Source organism: Tupaia chinensis, unplaced genomic scaffold, assembly GCF_000334495.1.
Source record: "Tupaia chinensis unplaced genomic scaffold, TupChi_1.0 Scaffold000221_1, whole genome shotgun sequence".
In the NCBI taxonomy this organism is placed as follows: domain Eukaryota; kingdom Metazoa; phylum Chordata; class Mammalia; order Scandentia; family Tupaiidae; genus Tupaia; species Tupaia belangeri.
In genome coordinates this window covers 579,720-603,961 of record NW_006159696.1, presented here as the reverse complement: position 1 = coordinate 603,961, position 24,242 = coordinate 579,720, and the positions used below count along the sequence as shown (strand labels likewise).

The following is a 24,242-nucleotide window of genomic DNA, read 5'->3' as shown; positions in this document are numbered from 1 at the left end:
TTTTTTTAATTCAGAGTAATTACGGTAAGATATTAAGATCTAACAAATTTATTTTTTTATCTTTTCTATATGCTTTATTTATAATATAAAAAATTATAGAAGTTGAGGTTGTTTTATAAACTGCATTGGCTGGCTAGTTATCATTTAACCAACCACATTTAATTATTTACCCAACCAACACTTGAGTTTAAGCAAAATAACATTATATGTCCAAATTAGGCTTCTGAAAGCCAGGTCTTGATTAATATTCCAGACCTATGGTTTACTAGCTTTGTGATTCTTGGTAAATTAACATGTCTAAGCCCATTTCTCACCTAATTTACAGAGTTGTGGAGATTATATTATTTATGAAATATTTAGTAGTGTTTAAAGATGAAATTGCTTTGGAAAGAACCTTAATTCCTCTTTACTAGTTCCTACCCTAAGGAATAAATATCTTCACATTTTTACTTAAAGCAAAAATCTCTATAAAAGATTATTATTAATAGACAAATATTAAACACAAGCATGTCTCATAGGCTATTCCATGAGAGAGAGAGAGAAAGAGAGACAGACAGACAGACACACACACACACACTCACTCATATATACATTGATATTTTTGACAGGGTCTCGCCATGTGGTGATCCTTCTCCCAGCCTCCCCGCCACTCAGGATTTAGGTGCATGCAGACAGACCTGGTGTGTTCAGGTCAACTTGGAATCCAGACCCAGGCCGTTCATGTGGGTCCAGTATTGCCCAGGGTGCCTACTACCTGCACTGCCACAGCTGGGCTTAACCACCGACGATTTTAAAAGCACTCTTGTGTTACTATCAGAATCAACCAGATAAATCTTTTTTTTTTTCTTTTTTCTTTTTCTTTTTTTTTGTAAAGGCATTGTTTGGGGGTGTTAATTGTAAATAGTAAGATTCCTTGGGTCTGGATTAGAGCCTTTGGATCCTAGCTATTTCTGATTTGTGCACATTTAAGAATCAACAATTTTAAGACTGTTTTTTGGGGGTGAAATCTTGGGCCCAGCTGCAGACACACAGCAGTAGTAGCCCTATGATCTCAGCGTTCAGGGACAGCCCTGTAGCACTGTGATTAAGCCCTATACAGGGGGAGCCAGACCCCACATGGCTGCATGCTGCTGTGGCAGCTTCAGAGACGTGCTGAGTGCATGCCTCTCCAGAATCCTGACAGAATGAGGCATGGAGGGAAGAAGATTGCAGTGAGACCACACCCCATTAGGAAATTACTTTTCTTCTCTCTTTCTCTCTCTGGTGAGCACACATGCCATTTGGCAATTAAAAAAAAAAATCAAGATTCTCTTTCCAGGTCATTATGTACTTACCAGGTATACACACATATACCTGTGTGCCTGGCTGCCTGGGAAAGCTTGGGTAGAATCACAGCATGAGACCCTGTGATGGTGTTTGCCTGTCTCTGTCTCTGGGTCTTGTTATTTTATTATTAATTAATTAATTTTCTTGGAGAGGTTTTTGCTATAGGGCGTTTGCACTTGCCAGAGAGACAGAGAGACAGAAAGCGCAAAATCACCCCCCAGGGTGGATGGCCACACCACAGTCCCTTCTTCTCCATTCTCCTCTTGGGATCTTGGGCACACCCGCACACACACCCGGCTTGAGTTTAAGCCGCAGGGTCCAGGACTCGAACCATGGTCGACTGTATGGGAATCCAGCTACATAGCCATTATGCCAACTGCTGGTCCCAAAAGAAAGAAATTTTTAAAATTAGTGGAATTCACTCATACTTTTGAACTTTTAGAGTTTGAAGTATTGTTTTAATTTGAAAGGTAAAAAAATTAATAGAGATGAATGTAATGGTTAAAAATAAAATCTGCTCAGGGCTGGCAGGTGGCATGGTGGTTAAGAGTGCTAGACTCCCACATGACTGACTGCAGTTCAAGTCCTGGGCCCGGTGGCTTGCTTTCTCACTTTTTCTCTCTCTCTGTCTCTCTCTCTCTGTATCTCTCTCTCTGTCTCTCCTTTCCCTCTCTCCCTCTCTGGTCAAATATAAATAAATAATTCTTTAAAAAAATGTAAAATCTGCTTATCTGAACATGGTCAAACTTAGAATTTTCCATGATCCCTAATTTTTCTTCTTTAATTTGGGCATCCTACACCTGCAAATACAGCATTTTAAAAGTAAGGATTTTAATATTTATGTATATTTTGATGTATATATGATTATAGGTAGGGATTAGTAAGGGTATATATAGAATGTTTATGCAGTACCGATTTCTTTTTTCCCTTCCTTTTTTTTTTTTTTTTTCTTTTGCTAGAAGGTGCGTGTACTTGCCAGGGAGAGACAGAGAGGAAGAAAAGAACGCACACCCCATGGGGAATAATCATGCTTGCAGTCCCTTCTCCTTTGTCTTTCCCTTCTTGAAGTATTTTGGACATGCATGCACACACACTGACCTTGTTTCTCAGGCTGCAAGTACAGGACCTGAACTGCATGGTCTGCCATGTGGAATCTGGCTGCCTTATCTACCAGGTCTCAGAGCCAACCCTAGTACTATTCTTTTTCTTTTTCTTTTTCTTTTTCTTTTTTAAGAGAGGTTTTTGGATATAAGGGCACATGTGCTCACCAGAGACAGATGGAGAGGCAGAAAGCGAGAAATCACCCACCGGGGGGATGACCACACTGCAGTCCTTTCTCTATTCTCCTGTTAGGATTTTGGGCACATGCGCACACGCCTGGCATGAGTTTTATGCTACCGGGTCTGAGACTCGGACTATAGTCGACTACGTGGGAGTCCAGCAATGTAACCATTACGCTGTCTGCTGGTCCCCCTCCAAAACAAATTTTTAAGGCTTTATTCTTTTAAATTGCTTTATTCTTTTAAATTATAAAATAATCTTTTATTTATTTTTAAATTTATTTTTGTTTAATTTTATTCATTCATTCATTCTTTTTTTCCTTTTTTTTTTTTTTGGGAGAGGTTTTTGCTATAGGGTGCGTGCATTCACCAGAAAGACAGTGAGAGACAGAGAGATAAAAAACAAGAAATCACCCCCCAGGGAGGATGGCCACACTGCAGTCCCTTCTCCTCCATTCTCCTCTTGGGATCTTGGGCACGCACGCATGCAAGCACACATGCCCGGCATGAGTTTAAGCCACCGGGTCCGGGACTCAAACCACGGTCGACTACATGGGAGTCCAGTGACATAGCCATTATGCTAACTCTGGTCCCAAATTATAAAATAATCTTTTATATACATAACTTCTGTATGTACCTTTACTCTATGCATTCGATTTGTTGTGTCCAAAAGGAAACAATGTATTTATGTAGAATTTGTCATTTTCTTTTAATTTGAATTTAAAAAGGTTTTTTTATTATTATTATTATTCATGATAGTGTGTGTTGATATACACGTGAGAGTGAGAGGGAAAGAAGTGAGAGAGAGGGACAGAGAGATGAAGTAATGAACATCCTCCACAGGGCCTGGTCATGCATGCTCTTCGTCCTCCAGCCCTTTGGATCTTGAACGTTTACATGTCTGCTCAGTGTATTTTACACCTGCCAGGCCTGGGATTCGAACCATGTCACCATGTGGGATCCAACTTCTCTTGGGCAGTATATTACCACTGTGCCAACCCAGCCAGCCCAACAAATACTTTTGAGCTTGCAACCTCCTATTTTCTTTATCCTACCTTTCTTTCACCATGCAGGTGAAGATGCATTTAGGCTTTAAGCTGTCGAGTGGGCCTAAACACTCACTCAGCACGTATGCCTCAGCGCCCGTGTGTGAACCCGACAGTGGGTCTTGGTGGACATAGCACATGCAGTGTCAGTCTAAGCGGTCCATGGTCTGTGCATCTCAGCGTTTAAGAAACACGGGTCATACCTTGTTGGTATGTGCTGTGAAGGGGGTGGAAGACACGTGGTGAGCATCGCAGACTGGGAAAGGGTCTCATTTCTCTTTAGAGAGTGAGGGATCTGCAGGAACATTTCATAAATGTAGTTTTTCCAATTTTTGCTAAAGTTTGTTTTTGGATTTCTTATTACAGCGCAGCTTATGATGCCATCCTTGAAAGAAATGTTGCAATCAAGAAGCTAAGCCGACCATTTCAGAATCAAACACATGCTAAGCGGGCCTACAGAGAGCTAGTCCTTATGAAATGTGTTAATCACAAAAATGTAAGTGAACATTTTCTATTTCTTACAGATGAAATCAAGATCGTTTCTGAATACATGAATATCAAAGACTGCTTAAATACTCGGGACTTCAAATTGTTCTTCCAGATTGAAACATTTAAATTATATATGTCTGTGACTTACTTTCTTTGCTTCATTATTTTCAAAAGAAAAATGGCTTCTGAAGTTGAGATGTGTGATTTCCTGAAATGTAAGAAAGAAGTTTTAAAGAGGAACGTGTTTTAGGAGAGCTTTCTTTCTTTGGACTTGATCTCATTTTCTGGTTTTTATTCTATATCAGCCTGGCATTTAAAAAAAACTGTAGCTTTAGCAAAGAGATGAAATTGCTTCCGTTACACTTTGTCACTGGAGCTTTATCCAGTCACATCGGCTGTAAAATTCAGGTCACTTTTCCTTGCCTCACTCCCTCCTAAGTGATGGGAGTAATCACTGGACACTGTAATTGAGGTCAGTAGTTAGAAAGAGTTTAGTAGAAACTTTTTGAAAATTTCTAAAAGGAATTAGGGAGGTATTTCTAGTTTCGTTTTCTTTCTTTCTTCCTTTCTTTCTTTTTTTTTTTTTTTTTTTTTTTGTAATAGGGCACGTGTGCTCACCAGAAAGACAGAGACAGACAGAAAGCAAGAAATCACCCCCCCCGGGGTGGGGGGTTGGCCACGCCAACAATCCCTTCTCCTCCATTCTCCTCTTGGGACCTTGGGCACGCACGCACATGTGCCCGGCATGAGTTTAAGCCACCAGCTCTGGGACTTAAACTGCGGTCAGTTGCATGGGAGTTTCAGTGACATAGCCATTACACCAACTGCTGGTCCCATTTCATTTTCTAATGTTGATAAAAATTAATAAAATTTTACTTATTTCAAGAATAAGCAGTTATTTTTTTTCTAAACTTACACTAAGCATACTGATACTTTTGTGATTATTTTAATGAAATGATTTCTCCAAGCTGAGAGGAAGTAAGCTAGGAGTGAAATGTGCCAGGGACAGTTTATAAATATAATGAGCTCAGTCCTTTTCTTTTTAATTTTTAAAAATTTTTATAAGGCTTTTGCTATAGAGAGAGACAGAGAAAGAGAAAGTAAGAAGTCACCCCTTGAGTGGGAGTGTTGGCCACGCCTCAGTCCCTTCTTCATTCTCTTCTTGGGATTTTAGACATGTATATACACACACACCCAGTGTGATATTCAAGGTGCCGGGTCTGGGACTTGAACTGTCATGTGAGATCCAGGGCCTTAACCACCACACCACCTGCTGATCCAGAGCTCAGTTCTTTCTGATTGGAGATGACACAGTTTACCATATTTTGTGAGCTTTCTGTGTGTATGTCCCTGTACTGAAGTTACTAGGTTTGTTGTGAAAGGAAAAAATTCATGAAAGCTAAGGATTAGGCTCCTTATTTAGCATTTACAATGGTGTTTTGAAAAGAAAACAGATACATAAAGAGTTAAATATCACAGGTAAAGCAGGACGTTTGTTAAATGGAGTAGATGGATGATAAATACTGAAATTTCTGTGAGCATTAGTGAACTGGAAAGGCTTTGGGGAAGAGTAGACCTATACTGACTCCTACAGATGGAGTAAAAATTGGGTTATTGAAGCACGAAGAGAAGGGCATAATAAAGATTCAGAGGCAGAAGTTAAAGTTAGTTAACGACAGGGAGAAAAACCGTGACAGCTGTTCTTAGGCCAAATGGGAGCCAGACGTGTTCTTCCCGTTGTCACTTGTGTCTTCTACCTGGGGATAGAGCTGCTCTTGCTTGTTTGGGACTGGAGACCCAATTTCATGACAGTAGCTCTGTCGGCGTTATCTTGATTTTCTTTTGGAGAGGAGTCCAGGAACTTCCATTTCCTGGGAGTCTGTGAAATAAAGTGTTCTAGTTGAGCAAACGGAAGGTGTGGGAAGTGGTCTCACATGATTAGCCCTCTAGCAGGGATGGCACAGATTCATCCAGGCAGTCCCCTTAGCACCACGGAGGGTGCTGGCACAGAATAGGGGTTCAGAACATTTGTTCAGTGAATGAGGATAAAACTAAATAGGGAGAAACCAGTAATGGTTAATTGAATTTTTCTCTTCCCTCGTGGGCAGACGTTTTTGTAATGTCTTGTCTTTTAAGCAACGTCCTGTTCTGCACAGATCATCTCTTCATTGGTCTAAACACCTCTGCTTTTTCCCACTCTCTTCATTGGTCTAAACACCTCTGCTTTTTCCCACTCTTTTCATAGATGCTTTTGGGGCTTTTGGGTTTCGTTTTCAGTTGATCTCTGAAGGTACTTTGGCAAGTCTGCTGGCACACAGTACTGTGTGTCTGATGGAACCCTGCGCGAGGAGCTGAGGCCTGCCATCGTTTAACAGATGTAATCCTGTTTGGAAATCACATTACTATTTGACTTATATTGTCTAAACCAAGTTATTCTTTGTCATTGGCCTGCTAATAGGTCACATTTACAGTGCAACCTTGTTATTTATTTATTTATTTATTTTTTAAAGACAGTGTCTCGTTGTGTTGCCCAGGCCAGTCTTGACCTCATAATCTTCCTGCCATGGCCTCACGAGTCGTTGAGTGTGTGACACTGTACCCGGCCTTTGGATTGGACTGGGACTTAAACCCAGGCCTCCCACATAGTCTCAGGGTAGCAACTTAGCAGCACGTAGCTTTGTGTCTGAGCCAGATCTTCTTTTTTCTTTTTGGTTCTGGAAAATTAAGCTTACAGAACTTTTTATCTCTCCCTAGGAAATTTCAAAGGTGAAATTTGTTTACTCTTCCTAGACTAAGAGGGGGCCTTCAAAAGTTCATAGAAAATAAAATGCATATTATGAAAAAACTGCCTGGATTTCAAACTGTTTTTAGAAGTCTCTTTTTATTAGAGATTGCTTTTTTCTTCTTCGTTCTGACTATCTGGCCTCACTTACTAGTTTTGCTCAGGATGTCTTCTTTTTTTTTTTTTTTTGGAGAGATTTTCACTGTAGGGCGCGTTCGCTCGCCAGACAGACAGAGAGAGCCATAGAGACAGAAAGCGAGAAATCACCCCCAGGGGGGATGGTCACGCCGCAATCCCTTCTCCTCCATTCTCCTCTCGGGATCTTGGGCACGCATGCACACGCGCCCGGTGTGAGTTTTAAGCCACCGGGTCCGGGACATGAACCGCGGTCGACTACGTGGGAGTCCAGCGACATAGCCATTACGCTAACTGCTGGTTCCCAGGATGTCTTCTTAGTAGCTTGATTAGGTCATTAGCAGCCTTTGGGTACATTGCCAGAATTCACATGGCTAATCAGAATGATCCACTTCTCTCCAATTATTTCTCTTACTCATATGGACATTATTATTAGAGACATTTTCAAAAACACCTTTTTGAAATTTTCTTAGACTACGTCTACTTGTGTTTCTCTGATAGGCTGGTATTGTTATTTGTTTTTATTCACAGAGAGAAATGGTATTTCTTAATTTTTTAAAAGAATTCTTTTATTCATTGTTATTATGACTGAATTTGACCAGAGAGAGATAGAGGGAGAGAGGAGGAAAATAAGAAAACAAACCACCAGGTTTGGGACTCGAGCCACAGTTGGCCATGTGGGAGTCCAGCACCTCTAACCACCACACCACCTGCTGGCCCATCTCAATGAACTTTTACTTGCTCCTGGTAATTGTTACTCCTTTCACTAATCAACTCTTGACTCTTACTTGGCTGTCCAGTCTATAATTTATATAATTTATTTTATGGAAAAATAGGTCAGCTGTTTTAGTCTCTTTTTAAAAACATCTTTATTGATATATCTCTCATACTGTACAGATTGCCCCTTTAAAATGCACAGTTCAGTGGTTTTCAGTATATTCACTGATATGCGTGACTATCACCAGTCAGTTATAGAAGACTTCTTCATCTCCAAGAGAAGCCCTGCAACCTTTAACCATCGTTCCCCTACCACCTGTACCCCTCACCTCTGAATGCCCACTGATCTCCTTCCCGTCTCTGTATGCCTTGAGTCTTTAACATCACTCTTGTACTCTAGGATTTCCCCAGTATTAATGAGAACAGTTTTACTATTCATCCAAATCTTCCTCCACTGTGCCCTTCATCTGTGTGGGAAACTTTATTAAGAACAGCTGAATGCATTCTGATTATTTCCCTGTCCTAAATTTGTTTTACTTTTTGAATATTGTTTTTCTGAATATAGTCACTGAACAAAGAATGCCTTTTATAAGCAAAGCTTAGTGCTTAGATGACCAACATAGATTCCACCCTCCTGAAGTTTATGTCTAGAAAAACGTTCCCAACCCTAGGCATAATTGTCAGCAAAATGTGTGTCAGGTGCTTGCTGTGTACTGGGCAGTGAAAGTGAGTAAGACAGAATTGACCAAGTTCTTTCTAATACAGATCTTGTGTGCTAGGGATGAGGCTGTTACAAAGATGAGACAGCGCTGTAGTGTGTTGAAAGCCATAAGTATCACAGAAGGTCACTGGAAGGGAAGGAGAGTAGTGACTGTCAAGCACTAGAGGTCTTCAGACTGTGAGAGAGGACCATCTGGAAAATAATTAAGTTCAGTACATAAATAACAAGCATCGATTGGAATGGTATGTTTAAAGGCATCAAGAATTCAAAAACCGGGACCAGCAGATGGCATAATGGTTACGTTGCTGGACTCCCATGTAGCTGACCATGGTTCGACCCTGTGACTTGAACTCACACCGGGCACTATGCGTGCGTGCCCAAGATCCCGAGAGGAGAATGGAGAAGGAATTGTGGCGTGGCCATCCCCCCTGGGGGGAGGGGGGGTGATTTCTCCCTTTCTGTCCCTCTGTCTCTCTCTGTCTTTCTGGTGAGCACATGTGCCCTGTAGCAAAAACCTCTCAAAAAAAAAAGTTTCAAAAACAACATCCTTAAAACTAATTTAGTATGGCTAATGTATCAAGTGTAGTAGAGTTCTTAACTGGAGATGAAGAGCTTTGAATGTATCACTAGGGAGTTTTGAAATTTATTTGTTGTCTTTTAAGTTTTTGATGTGATAAGTAATAGGATCACGTGTTTCTTTTACCATATTAAAGGTGATAAAAGAGTAGCTGGATTTTTAGAAAACCATTGTTAGGAACCCTAAACGTCTTGTAAGTACAGGCTGCCCTAATAGAACAACTTAAGAGTTCCTTAAACAGCAGAGATTTATTTCATAATTCTGGATGCTTGGAAGCACAGAATCAAGGTGCTGGCCAGTTTGGTTCATGGTGTGCTTCTGCTTCCTGATTCATAGATAGCCACCTCCTTGTTTATCCCCACATGACCCTTTCTAGGTCCACGTGTATGGAGAGAGGAGAGATAGCTAGCTCCCTCCTCCCTTTCTTATAAAACCCCTAATCCCTTTATGTGGGGCCCCATCCTAATGACCTAATCTAAACTTATTCACTTCCCAAAGACCCTGTCTCCAAATATAATCATATCGCAGGGGAGAGTTTCAGCAAATGAACAGGGGGAACATAAACATTCATTCAGTCTGAAACACTAGTGTTAGAGTAACTGTAGTACATACAGTCTGGGCGACATGTTAATATCCTGGACTGTTGCGCAGGGTAGAGAAAGAAGAGGTTGAAGTTCAGATAGTATGGACAGCATTCTTTTCAATATTTATTGTAGTGCACGTGTGAAAAAGCCAAAAACTACTCTGAGTCTTCTGTTATAAAACAGAGCACACTGGAAAAATAGTTTGGGTAGAAATCAGAATGACTTCAACTTTGTAATATTTGTGAGATAACCATGTAAAGTGGCAATGCATATTTGACTTTTAAAAAAGAATATTTGTGTACTATTATTTATTAGTATTTTTTAAATAAGCTATGGGTCACACGTGCTCACCAGAGCTGGATAGGGTGGGGGGAGAGTAGGTCATGAGAAAGCCAGCTGCCAGGTCTGTGACTTGAACTGTGACTGGCCTAGTGAGAGTCCAGCACCTTAACCACCATGTCACCTGCTGGCTGAGGACTTCTGCTGCTTTTTATCCACACAGAGATGTTTGGAGAAAAAGACATAGATGATACATTATCCATGGAAAGAACAGGGAAGGATTAGAGGGTGCGCCTGTGGTAAACCAGCAGACTGGGAATGAGGACAGTGGGGCAAGCTCAGTGTCATGAAAAATCAGGGGAAAAAGGGCTGAGATCACATGGAAATAGTGGTAAGTACTGGTAGAAGTACTTAAGATTTGATGAGAAGTTATTTAAAGGTATGCATAATAAAAATGCTTGGTAATTTGTTTTCATAAATGGAATGGGTTATGTGAAACTCTTCTTTGGTAAGTTGTTGTCCCCCACCCCCCCAGACTTTCTTGGAATAGTTTCAAGTTCACAGCAAAATTGAAAGGAACATTTCCCCTATGTTCCCTGCCCCTACATATGTTTAGCAAACCCCAAATCTACATCCACTATGAAAGTGGTATATCTGTTATAATTGCTGAACCTACATTAGATACACCATTACCACTCATGGTGTGCAGTTCACATAATGATTCACTCTTGGCAGTGTCCTCTCTGTGGGTTTGAACACATGTATGATGACATATACACCTTTATAGATCATAGGGAAGTTTTCACTGTCAGTAAGTTCATCCCTTCCTCCCACCCAGCCATTGGCCATGAAATTTTACTATATTAAATAAAAGAGATTACTTGAATTGAGCACATAAAACCTGAATGATTTTAAACCAGTAGTAGATTTTGTTTAATCTATGTATTTACAATTCACTAACGAAAAGTATTAGGAAGTATTAATAGTTTGTCATTTTTCAGTCGTTTTGCTTTTTCTACAGATAATTGGCCTTTTGAATGTTTTCACACCACAGAAGTCCCTAGAAGAATTTCAAGATGTGTAAGTGTGGTCATTAGAAGATTTTGTTATGTTAATACATTATTCTTAGATCATTGCTGTACATTTTAGCTGTCAATCTTTTCTCACCCATAAAGTTACATAGTCATGGAGCTCATGGATGCAAATCTTTGCCAAGTGATTCAGATGGAGCTGGATCATGAAAGAATGTCCTACCTTCTCTATCAGATGCTGTGTGGAATCAAGCACCTTCACTCTGCTGGGATTATTCATCGGGTTAGTAAAGAAAACAAGTATCATCATATTCGAATTCTAAAATGTTTTCATCACCCCACAAGAAAACCTGATCCTTAAGTAGTTACTCTTCAGTTCCATCTCTTCTCAGTCCTTGATATGTATCACACCAGTCTGCCTCTGTGGCTAGGTGTCTGATGTAGATGGAGTGAGGTCATGGGTTTGTCTGTGTTTGTTGTAGCACCCATTAACTAGTGAATTCCTTTTTATGGCTGAGTAGTGTTCTGTTTACCACGTTTTATTTATCCATTCATCTGTCGATGGACATTCGTGTTATTTACATCTTTCATTATAGCTAATGTGCTGTGAAAATTCTTGTACAAGTATTTGTTTAAATACATATGGTCCCTGACTTATGATGGCTCTACTTTATCATGTTATGAAAGCCACGCACATTGAGTGGAACCATACTTTGAATTGTAAATTTGGATCTTTTTCGCTGCTAGCAATACGTGATACAAAACGCTCCTGATATGCTGGGCAGCAGCGGTGAGCCCCAGCCTGGTCACTGCACAGCCGCAGTCAGTAGTCTGTAGTGCATGCGTGGCCAGGGCTGTTTTGGATAGTGTGTTTTTTGTTTGCTCATCCCATTGTGTCTACAACTACAGGCTTATGTAAGTGTTCTGAGCACAGTAGAACTAAGGTAGGCTAGGCCGAGCTATGCTGTCCAGTAGGTTAGTTGTATTAAATACATTTTTGATGGTGGGTAAAATTGCTGGGTCAAATGGTAATTCTTGAAATAACTTTTTGAGGACTGTTTTTTGACTTCGAAACTTTTTGACTGTTTTCTACAGCAGCTGTACTACTTTTTATTCCAGCAGTGATGTGCAGATTTTCTGGTTTTCTAGTTTCTGCACATCCTTGTCAGTACTACTCATCTGACTTTTTCATTGTTCCCCATCTCAGTAGATACAAATGGTACTTTGTTGTTTGATTTATACATTTCTAATAACTAATGATGTCAAGCATCTTTTCATATGTTTGTTGTTCATTTGTACCGTCTTGGAGAAATGTGTATTCGAGCCCTTGCCTTTTTTTTTTTTTTTTTTTCCTCCGTACTTTTGCCAGTGACAGACAGTAAGAGGGAAAGTGAGAAATCAGCTCCAGGGGGTTTGGCCACACCGCAGTCCCTTCTTCTCCGTTCTTCTCTAGGGTTTTTGAGCATGCATGCACACACGCCTCGTGTGATTTTCAAGCCATTGGATCTGGGACTCACTGCGGTTGACTATTTGGGAGTCTGACACTGTAACCACTGTATAATGACCCACTTTGGCCCGTTTTTAAATTGGGTTGTCTTTTTGCTGTAGTTTTAGGGATTCTGTATGTATTTCATTTATGAGACCCGGACCCAATAAAGGATTTGTAAATAGGTTCTTCTTTTTTTCTTTTTTTTTTTTTTTAGCCCATGTATCTGCTGTAGGGTACATGTAGGGTAAATGTGCTCATTAGAGAGAGACAGAAGAGACATAGTGAGAAAGGACCTCACAGGGAGGGTGGCCACGCTGCAGTCCTTTCTCCTCCATTCTCCTCTTGGGATTTTTGACATGCTAATAAGCACATGTACGTGGCATATTTTTCAGGCCACCAGTTTGGGACTTGAACTTCACAGTCAGCCGTGTGGAATCTATCTGCATTAACCACCACACCACCTAGTTGACCTTTTTATTCCTTTTCATTTTATTTATTTATTTTAAAGAATTGTTTATTTAATTTTATTTATTCATTTATTTTAATTTTTTCAGACAGAGAGAGAGAGAGACAGACAGACAGATGGACAGAGGGAGGGAGGGAAGGAGGGAAAGGGAAAGATAAGAAAGCAAGTCACCAGATCTAGGACTCAAACCATCGTCGGCCATGTGGGAGTGTCCAGCATCTTAACCACCACGCTACCTGCTGGTCCCTTTATTTATTTTTTTTAATTGCCCGAGTGCACATGCGCTCACCAGAAAGAACAGAAAGGGATGGGAACCAGCAGTTGGCGTAATGGCTATGTTGCTGGACCCCCACGTAGTTGACTGCGGTTCGTGTCCCAGACCTGGTGGCTTAAGACTCATGCTGGGCGCGTGTGCGTACGTGCCCAAGATCCCAGGAGGAGAATGGAGAAGAAGGGATTGCGGCGTGACCATCCCCCCTGGGGGATGATTTCTCACTTTCTGTCTCTATGTCTCTGTCTGTCTGGCGAGTGCACGTGCCCTATAGCAAAAACCTCTCCAAAAAAAAAAAAAAGAAAGAACAGAGAGGGAAATATTACCCCTCAGTGGGATGTGGTCATGCAATAATCTCTTCTCCTCCATTCTCCATCCTGTTGGGATTTGGGACACATACCACACATACCCGGTGTGTTTTTCAAGGCCAGGATTAGAACCACATAGTGCCCATGTGGGATCCAGCTCCTTTAACTACTAGCCAAAAGGCCTGGCTTGATTTTTTTTCTCCCTTTCTTCGGAGTGTCTTTTCACTTTGTTGATGATACCCTTTAGTATGCAAACGTTTCTAAGTTTTATGAAATTCATTTTATCAATTTTTTCCTTTGTTGCTTATGCTTTTGGTATATATGAGAATGCATTGTTAAGTTCAAGGTCATAAATATTTAACTTTGTGCTTTCTTCTAAGAATTTAGCTCTTACAAGTATGATTTTGATCCATTATAAATTAATTCTTATAGATAATGTGATGTAAAAATCCCAACTTTTCGGGAACCAGCAGTTAGCGTAATGGCTATGATGCTGGACTCCCATGTAGTCGACCACGGTTCGCGTCCCGGACCTGGGGGCTTAAAACTCATGCTGGGTGCGTGTGTGTGTGTGTGCCCAAGATCCCGAGAGGAGAATGGAGGAGAAGGGATTGCAGCGTGACCATCCCCTCTGGGGAGTGATTTCTCGCTTTCTGTCTCTAATGTCTCTCTCTGTCTGTCTGGCGAGTGCACGCGCCCTACAGTGAAAACCTCTCAAAAAAAAAAAAAAATCCCAACTTTTCTTTTATGTGTGGATATTAATTGTCCTCTAACACCAATGGCCAAAATAATTATTCTTTTTCCATTCAGTAGTCTTGGCACCCTTATTGAAAACAAGTGGGCTGTAGATGCATTATTTTATTTCTAGAACCTCAGTTGCATTCTGTTGGTCTTTGTGTCTGTTTAAATAGCAGTACCACATTATTTTAATCACTATAGTAAGTTTTGAAATGGAGAGTTGTGAATCTTCCAACTTCGTTTTTTCTCAACATTCTTTTGACTCTTGGGGCCCCTGGTGATTCTGTAAGAATTTGAGGATAATTTATCATTACCAAAATAAAGGCAATTGTGATGTTAATAAGGATCTTATTAACTGTAGATTGCTTTTGTATTTGCCATTTTAACAAAATTTAACATTCCAGTTTGTGAACAGGTTATCTTTCCATTTTTTAGGTTGCATTAGTCTGCCTGAGCTATATAACAAAATACCTCGGAGTTGGTGTTTTATTTCTTTTTTTTTTTTTTTTTTTTTTTTGAGGAGGTGGATATAGGGAGAGATTTTTGTTGTAGGGTGTGTGCACTTGCCAGAGAGACAAAGAGACAGAAGGGAGAAATCACACACACACCCCCCAGGGGGGGGTTGGCCACGCCTCAATCTCTTCTCTATTCTCCTCTCAGGATTTTGGACATGCACACGCATGCACCCGGTGTGAGTTAAAGCTGCTGGGTCCAGGACGCCAACTGTAGTTAACTCTATGGGAGTCCAGCAACATAACCATTACGCCATTTGCTGGTTCCTGGATTGGGTGTTTTAAATAATAGAAACTTATTTTCCACCATTTCGGAATCTAAAAATTTATGAACAAGATGTCAGCAAATTTGGTTTCTAGTGAGGCCTCTCTTCTTGACTTGCATATGACCTCTCTCTCGATATGTTTTCACAGGCTTCTACTCTGTCTATTTGCCATTATAAATGGAACCATATTCTGTGTTTATTGTCACGTTGTTCATTGCTAGTGGATGAAATACAACTGATTGTAGTGTGCTGAGCTTATATAGCCAACTATGTTCATATTTCGTCACTAGGTCTCATAACTTTTTTGTTTGTTGTTTCTTTAGATAAGGTCTCACTTAGTCACATTCCTGCCTTAGCCTTCCATGTAGCTGGGACTGCAGGCATGTGCTGCCATGCTGGCTTTTGATTGTGCTGGGAATCAAACCTGGGGCTCCCTTGTGGCCTCAAGTCTACAGAGCAACAGTGTCTTACCAGTGTGTGCCACTGCAGCTAAAGCTCTAGTAGATTTTATATGAATTTAAAAATAATTTTCTAGGGACCAGCAGATGGCATAATGGTTACATTGTTGGACTCCCACAGTTGAGGCTGGTTAACCTTGGTTCGAGACCTGACCCTGGCAGCTTTCAAACTCAGTGCCAGGTGCATGTGCATGCATGCCCCAGATCCCAAGAGGAGAATGAAGGAGATGGGATTGTGGTGTGGCCATCCCCCCTGGGGGGTGATCTCTCGTTTTCTGTCTGTCTCTCTGGTAAGTGCACACACCCTATAGCAAAAATCTCTCTTAAAAATATTATAATTTTCTATATAGAAGATCATATCTTCTGTACCCTAGTGTTACTTCTTTCTTCCTAATTTTAGGTGCCTTTCTTCCCTCTTTTGCATAGCTGCTGTACAGGGAACTTTCAGTAAAATGTTGACTATAAGGGGAGAATGTGGGCAACTTTGCCTTATTTCCTGACTGTGAGAGGGAAGTTTTCATGATTTTATCATTAAGTCTGATACTAGCTGTGAGGTCTTCATAAATGCTCTTTTCCTGATTGTAAAAGTTCCTTTCTCTACACTTGAGTTTGTAACGTTGTTTAGTCAGAAAACATAGACCCCACCCACACACACACACACACACACACACTCACACACACACACACACAAGACTGCCCTTAATTCGGATGTCATCTACATGTTCAGGGATTCCCAGAACCACCCTCACTTCAGACCAGCTGGCCACACCTGCACTCTCCAGGGAACAGTAGAAAGACACAGAGAGAAAGCACCCCCCACAGCCTCCCAGTGGGGCACAGTCACACTGCAGTCCCTTCTCCTGCACGCCTCCCTCCTGTCAGGATTTGGGGGCTTGAATGCATGTGCTCCTGGTGTGTTTCTCAAGCTGCTGGGGCCAGAGTTCAAACACTGTAAGCCGTGTGGCATCTGGCTCCCTTTACCACTAAGCTATGGAGCAGGTCCACCCCAGCCTTTAATTGTAGTAAAGTTTGGGAGAAATTTTGCCATTAGTTACCATTTGGATGATGGTCTGTCCCCCAGAGGTTTATGTTTTGAATTTGGGTGGCCCCACAAATTTATGTGTTGCATGAGGCTTGCTTACATTGTAAAGATCCTAAGTGAAAACTTACTCTCTCCTGGTATCCCTTTGGGGGCCTTTGGGTGCGATGATGTCATAGGGTGAGGCTCCTCTTGCTGAGTGCTGCCGAGTGGATAAACCTCCAACAGATAAGCAGAAGGAATGAGGCACGAACTCGTGACCAGTTGCTTGCTCAAGAGCCTGTCCTCAGCCATGTTGTAATCTCACCAAAAGCCAATCCCTACACTTGGACCTCCAAACTGTGAGGTGAATAAACCTAGATTTCTTTAGGAAGTCACCCAGTCTCAGGTGTTTTTTTTCTTCTTTTAAGTGCTTTTTGCTATAGGGCATGTGTGCTTGCCGGAGAGACAGAGAAAATGAGAACTCACTCCCCAAGGCGGGTGGCCACACCACAGTTCCTTTCCCTCCATTCTCTTCTCAGGATTTTGGACATATACACACACATGTCCAGCGTGAATTTCAAGCCTCTGGGTCCAGGACTAGAACCATAGTTAGCCATGTGAGAGTCCAACTCCGTAACCACTATGCCACCTGCTGGTCCCCAGGCTTAGGTATTTCTGTGAGCACCCATTTTAACCATTAAATCTAGTTCAGTGGTATTAAGTCCATTTGTAGTGCTGTGTACCCATCACCAACATCTTCCTACAGAATTTTCCATCCTGTAATACCCAAACCCTACACCCACTGAGCGGTAACTCATTTCCTCCTCTTCCTACCCCTTGGCAACTCTCACTCTGTTTTTTATCATTTTGACTCTATCTAAGTTTTTTATATAAGTGAAATTATACAGTGCACGCCTTTTCATGACTGGCTTATTTAACTTAGCATAATATTCTCAGGGTTCATTTGTGTTACAGCATATGTCAGGGTTTCGTTCGTTAAGTCCGAATGATGTCTTTTATGTATATACCATGCTTTGCTTATTCCTTTACTTGAACACTTGGGTTGCTTCAGCATTTTAGCTGTTAATGTTGCTATGAACATGGTATACAAATATCTTTTTGAGACATTGTATCCAGTTCTTTTGGGTATGTAGCCAAAGTGGAATTGCTGGACCATGTGCTAATTCTGTTGAACTTTTTCGAGGAACCACCACTGTTTCCCACAATGTTTATACCACTTTATGTTCCCAGCAACAGTGCATAAAGTCTCTAGTTACTTCTAATCGTCACCAACACTTGTTTTCTGGGTTTTTGAAGCAACCATTTTAATGGGTATAAGGTGGTTTCCTGTTGTTTTTAAGTTGCCTTTTTCTTGACTCCGATTGATCATGTAAACCTTTGACTATGTTCCAGCGATCTGAAAAGGTTTATTGTGAATTTTTGCTATTTGGCATTTCTGTGAAGCTGAGCATTTTTGCTGACATGATTGCCTTATCATATTCTTAGAACATTGGTAATCACTGACTTATGAAGACTATTTTTACTCTTAAATGATGCAGTATACAAAATATCCTGCTATTACCAATTATCTAAAATTGAGTATTCACTAGCATTATGTGTGTGTATGTCTGCGTGTATGTGTACATAGGTAGATAGATGGCAGTATTTTACATTTTTGTTATTTTAGGATTTTTAAACCTTTTTATTGAGATATAATTCACATACCATACAACTTTGTCTGTTATATTCAAAGACAGTACATTCATCGTTGTGATACAATTTTAGAACATTTTGCCCACTTAAAGGAAGTCCCACGCTTGTGAGTCTTCACATCCCATTCTTCCTGTGCCTTTCACTCTCAGAGCTAAGCAACCACTACTCTACCTCCGCACGCTCTGTAAATGAGATTACATAGTGGTGGTCTTCTGCGCATGGCTTCTCTTACCTAGCATAATATTCTCAAGATTCACTCATGCATGTATCATGTTATCAGCCCTTCCTTTCATTGCCAAGTACTATTTAATTGCATGGATATATACCACATTTTGTTTATCCACTCATCACCTGATGGACATTTGGGTTGTTACCACTTTTTGACTGTTTTGAATAATGCTGATGCGAACACCTGTGCAAAACTTTTTTGTGAATGTATGTTTTTGTATTTTTATTTCTGTTCTAACTTACTGTTCTTGGAAAAGTATTGCATTTAATTTGAGAAGAGTTTTTGAAAAAATTATTTGATTCTGTGGAATTATATCTTCCTTCTGAGCCACCTTGTATTAAGTCACTGAACTCATATGATAAGTACATAGATTTGTGTTTGGAAGAGTGTAAGAAAGTTCTATATCTGAGTTATTCAAACCTATCCTTAAGTACTCTAAGTGAATTCCTTTGTATATTACATATTCAGCTACTCTTTTTTTTTTTTTTTTCCTGAGAGATTTTTTTCGCTATAGGGCACATGCGCTCACCGCCTTTTTCTTGACTCCGATTGATCATGTAAACCTTTGACTATGTTCCAGCGATCTGAAAAGGTTTATTGTGAATTTTTGCTATTTGGCATTTCTGTGAAGCTGAGCATTTTTGCTGACATGATTGCCTTATCATATTCTTAGAACATTGGTAATCACTGACTTATGAAGACTATTTTTACTCTTAAATGATGCAGTATACAAAATATCCTGCTATTACCAATTATCTAAAATTGAGTATTCACTAGCATTATGTGTGTGTATGTCTGCGTGTATGTGTACATAGGTAGATAGATGGCAGTATTTTACATTTTTGTTATTTTAGGATTTTTAAACCTTTTTATTGAGATATAATTCACATACCATACAACTTTGTCTGTTATATTCAAAGACAGTACATTCATCGTTGTGATACAATTTTAGAACATTTTGCCCACTTAAAGGAAGTCCCACGCTTGTGAGTCTTCACATCCCATTCTTCCTGTGCCTTTCACTCTCAGAGCTAAGCAACCACTACTCTACCTCCGCACGCTCTGTAAATGAGATTACATAGTGGTGGTCTTCTGCGCATGGCTTCTCTTACCTAGCATAATATTCTCAAGATTCACTCATGCATGTATCATGTTATCAGCCCTTCCTTTCATTGCCAAGTACTATTTAATTGCATGGATATATACCACATTTTGTTTATCCACTCATCACCTGATGGACATTTGGGTTGTTACCACTTTTTGACTGTTTTGAATAATGCTGATGCGAACACCTGTGCAAAACTTTTTTGTGAATGTATGTTTTTGTATTTTTATTTCTGTTCTAACTTACTGTTCTTGGAAAAGTATTGCATTTAATTTGAGAAGAGTTTTTGAAAAAATTATTTGATTCTGTGGAATTATATCTTCCTTCTGAGCCACCTTGTATTAAGTCACTGAACTCATATGATAAGTACATAGATTTGTGTTTGGAAGAGTGTAAGAAAGTTCTATATCTGAGTTATTCAAACCTATCCTTAAGTACTCTAAGTGAATTCCTTTGTATATTACATATTCAGCTACTCTTTTTTTTTTTTTTTTTCCTGAGAGATTTTTTTCGCTATAGGGCACATGCGCTCACCAGACAGACAGAGAGAGACACAGAGACAGAAAGCGAGAAATCACCCCCCAGAGGGGATGGTCACGCTGCAATCCCTTCTCCTCCATTCTCCTCCTGGGATCTTGGGCATGCATGCACACGCGCCTGGCATGAGTTTTAAGCCACCGGGTCCGGGACGCAAACTGCAGTCGACTACATGGGAGTCCAGCAACATAGCCATTACGCTAACTGCTGGTTCCCATCAGCTACTCTTAATATGTGTCTAATGTTATCTTTTAAATAACTCACAGAAGTATCTTTACATTGGAAATGCTTTACCTCCTGATGTCATACCATCTACCGATGAAGAGAACAAGGGGTTTGAATATTTGTTCCCTGTGTCCTACAGACTAGACCACCATGAAAGATCATTTGATTTTAGTGAAGTTAAATCGGATTCAGTTGAAAAATTCCCAGGGGGTCTGCAGATTAATGGGTATAGCAGACAGGTAGATCTGAAAAACAGAGCAAATGGTAGAAGATAGAAAACAAAGGAAAAGAAACTTCAAGAAATATTAAAAAGAAATGAGAAATTACAGGGGTTTACCCCTTCGTGGAAAAAGGTCATATTTTTCTCTCTCTCTCTCTCTCACACAGCAGTGACTTTGTGCTTCTGTAACAAATACTCAGCTGATTGCAGAAGGTTGAAGTCAAAGGGATTGGGAAAAGATGCACCAGGAGAGTACAGACTTGAAGACAGGGGTAACTATTAAGTGAGGTAAAGTTGTATATCGGCACAAAGTCACATTCTAAGGATGAAGAGTATAATGTAGTTAGAGGAGAGGGCTGTCAAGAAACTCAGTCTTTGACCGTTCCCGTACTGAGAGCTGCGTACTGTAGAAGAGAATGGCACGCGTGTAGTAGTACTGGGAAGTGCCAACGTGTCACCGTAGTGTCGGCAGATGAAGAGGTTAAAAATAAAGCACAGCTTTGGGAACCAGCAGTTAGCGTAATGGCTATGTCGCTGGCTTCCCACGTAGTCGACCGTGGTTCGTGTCCCGGACCCGGGGGCTTAAAACTCACGCTGGGCGCGTGTGCGTGCGTGCCCAAGATCCCGAGAGGAGAATGGAGGAGAAGGGATTGCGGCGTGACCATCCCCCCTGGGGGGTGATTTCTCGCTTTCTGTCTCTCTGTCTCTCTCTGTCTGTCTCTGTCTTTCTGGTGAGCACACACGCCCTATAACAAAAACCTCTCAAAAAAAAAAAAAATAAAAAAATAAAGCACAGCTTTGGGAACCAGCAGTTAGCGTAATGGCTATGTCGCTGGCTTCCCACGTAGTCGACCGTGGTTCGTGTCCCGGACCCGGGGGCTTAAAACTCACGCTGGGCGCGTGTGCGTGCGTGCCCAAGATCCCGAGAGGAGAATGGAGGAGAAGGGATTGCGGCGTGACCATCCCCCCTGGGGGGTGATTTCTCGCTTTCTGTCTCTCTGTCTCTCTCTGTCTGTCTCTGTCTTTCTGGTGAGCACACACGCCCTATAACAAAAACCTCTCAAAAAAAAAAAAAATAAAAAAATAAAGCACAGCTTTGGGAACCAGCAGTTAGCGTAATGGCTATGTCGCTGGCTTCCCACGTAGTCGACCGTGGTTCGTGTCCCGGACCCGGGGGCTTAAAACTCACGCTGGGCGCGTGTGCGTGCGTGCCCAAGATCCCGAGAGGAGAATGGAGGAGAAGGGATTGCGGCGTGACCATCCCCCCTGGGGGGTGATTTCTCGCTTTCTGTCTCTCTGTCTCTCTCTGTCTGTCTCTGTCTTTCTGGTGAGCACACACGCCCTATAACAAAAACCTCTCAAAAAAAAAAAAAATAAAAAAATAAAGCACAGCTTTGGGAACCAGCAGTTAGCGTAATGGCTATGTCGCTGGCTTCCCACGTAGTCGACCGTGGTTCGTGTCCCGGACCCGGGGGCTTAAAACTCACGCTGGGCGCGTGTGCGTGCGTGCCCAAGATCCCGAGAGGAGAATGGAGGAGAAGGGATTGCGGCGTGACCATCCCCCCTGGGGGGTGATTTCTCGCTTTCTGTCTCTCTGTCTCTCTCTGTCTGTCTCTGTCTTTCTGGTGAGCACACACGCCCTATAACAAAAACCTCTCAAAAAAAAAAAAAATAAAAAAATAAAGCACAGCTTTGGGAACCAGCAGTTAGCGTAATGGCTATGTCGCTGGCTTCCCACGTAGTCGACCGTGGTTCGTGTCCCGGACCCGGGGGCTTAAAACTCACGCTGGGCGCGTGTGCGTGCGTGCCCAAGATCCCGAGAGGAGAATGGAGGAGAAGGGATTGCGGCGTGACCATCCCCCCTGGGGGGTGATTTCTCGCTTTCTGTCTCTCTGTCTCTCTCTGTCTGTCTCTGTCTTTCTGGTGAGCACACACGCCCTATAACAAAAACCTCTCAAAAAAAAAAAAAATAAAAAAATAAAGCACAGCTTTGGGAACCAGCAGTTAGCGTAATGGCTATGTCGCTGGCTTCCCACGTAGTCGACCGTGGTTCGTGTCCCGGACCCGGGGGCTTAAAACTCACGCTGGGCGCGTGTGCGTGCGTGCCCAAGATCCCGAGAGGAGAATGGAGGAGAAGGGATTGCGGCGTGACCATCCCCCCTGGGGGGTGATTTCTCGCTTTCTGTCTCTCTGTCTCTCTCTGTCTGTCTGGCGAGCGCACGCGCCCTACAGTGACAATCTCTCCAAAAAAATAAAAAAATAAAAAAATAAAGCACAGCTTTGAGGATTCCTTAATGTAGTAAAGTTGAGGTTCTAAGAGACGTACCAGGGTCTGTTACCGATGTTGAAGACTATGCATTTATCTTCATCCAGCTGTGTGGAAAATGAACTCATTAGTGTAGAGATGCTGAGATGTAAGAAGAAATTCTGGGTTCTAAGAAATTTTCGGAGAGTTCTGGCTCTCCTGAGAAGGAGTGAGTTTCCACGAGAGCTGGTTGCTGTAAAGGAGCGGCTCACTCTCCCTCTGCCTGGACCTGCTGTCCTCTGCACTTCTGCTGGCTGTGACGAACACTTGCCTAATGCCAGGCCTGTGCCGCCCAGCTCTCCAGCTGCTAGGATTATGAGTCAGTGATTTCTATTTCTTTGGGGTTTTTTCTTTCATTTTCACCCTTTATTCAGAATACAAGGCAGTGTTACAGTTTTGAATCATTAAATTAATAAATTTGGTGGTATAGTGTTGACAACAAACGTGACTTCAATTCTGAGTTGTTTTCTAGTTTGGGGATAGGAGAGAGAAAAAGTGCATGAGAGAACCACTCGACCCAGTATGCCACTAAAGGGTTTCACTTCAGCCCCCTAAGGCCTGGAAAGTGTCAGTCCTGGTCAGTGGCTTAATGTAGCATTTTTTTTTGGCTCAGAATGTGTGGGGTTGGCTACGTGTGGCCCTGTTCCAGACCACAAGTAGGTCCAGCTTGTTCTGTGTTCAGGTCCCAGCATCCAGTCTGAAGGAGGGCCTTCCCACAAGAGTATCCTTGGCTCGTGGCAGAAGGTAGAGTAGCAAGAACTGTGCCTAAGCATGCCCACTTACAGCTGCTCTTGGTCTGGTGAGAATCACGTTCTTGTACATGACAGGCCATCAGTAGGGCAGTTGCTAACAAGGGGTCTTGTAAGGATTCTGGTAGCATTTTGGTTTTCCAGAATGGCATGGCCTTTAAATTCTAGACTCCTTTCCCTTTTGTTTCTGCTTTTAACATGGCCACTTTTTTCAAGTAGAGTCATCAATACCCATCAACACTCCTAAATGTTTTGCTCTTAAGTCTCCAAAGATTAGCAAGTTTCCTATAAAGGCCAGGTAGTATTTTAGGCTTTGCAGATGGTACAGGCTCTGTTGCAGCCACAGACGATACGTAGTTGAATGAGACTGTGTTCCAGTAAGCTTCTTTGCAAAAGCAGGCAGGCCCTGATTTGCCAGTCCCTGCTATGGAGCTTCAAGTTTATTATGCAGGTGCTGTGTATTGTCCCATAGGACCACTTAAGCTAAATTGCATAGCCTAGGTATGTCATAATGCAGTCGGGTAAGCCAGCCGGGTTGTGTAAGCGCATGGTGATGTTCACAGATCGCCTCACAAGACTGCTCTAAGAACATTGTCCATCATTAGGTGGTTTTTTTTTTTTTTTTTTTTTTTTTTTTTTTTTGTTTGCTGGTGTCGTTGTTAG

The 24,242-nt window shown here is 41.6% G+C and overlaps 1 protein-coding gene across 3 annotated transcripts in view; it reads left to right on the top strand.

Moving 5' to 3' along the window:
* The window catches only part of MAPK8 (mitogen-activated protein kinase 8), a 46,016-nt gene that overhangs the window by 1,267 nt on the left and 20,507 nt on the right, over positions 1-24,242 (top strand). For all 3 annotated transcript variants that reach the window (XM_006147725.3, XM_006147726.3, XM_006147727.3), the window contains exons 2-4: positions 4,019-4,148; positions 10,958-11,016; positions 11,112-11,250. In XM_006147725.3, the coding sequence (XP_006147787.1) occupies positions 4,019-4,148; positions 10,958-11,016; positions 11,112-11,250 (328 nt within the window). The remainder of the gene's footprint in view (positions 1-4,018; positions 4,149-10,957; positions 11,017-11,111; positions 11,251-24,242) is intronic.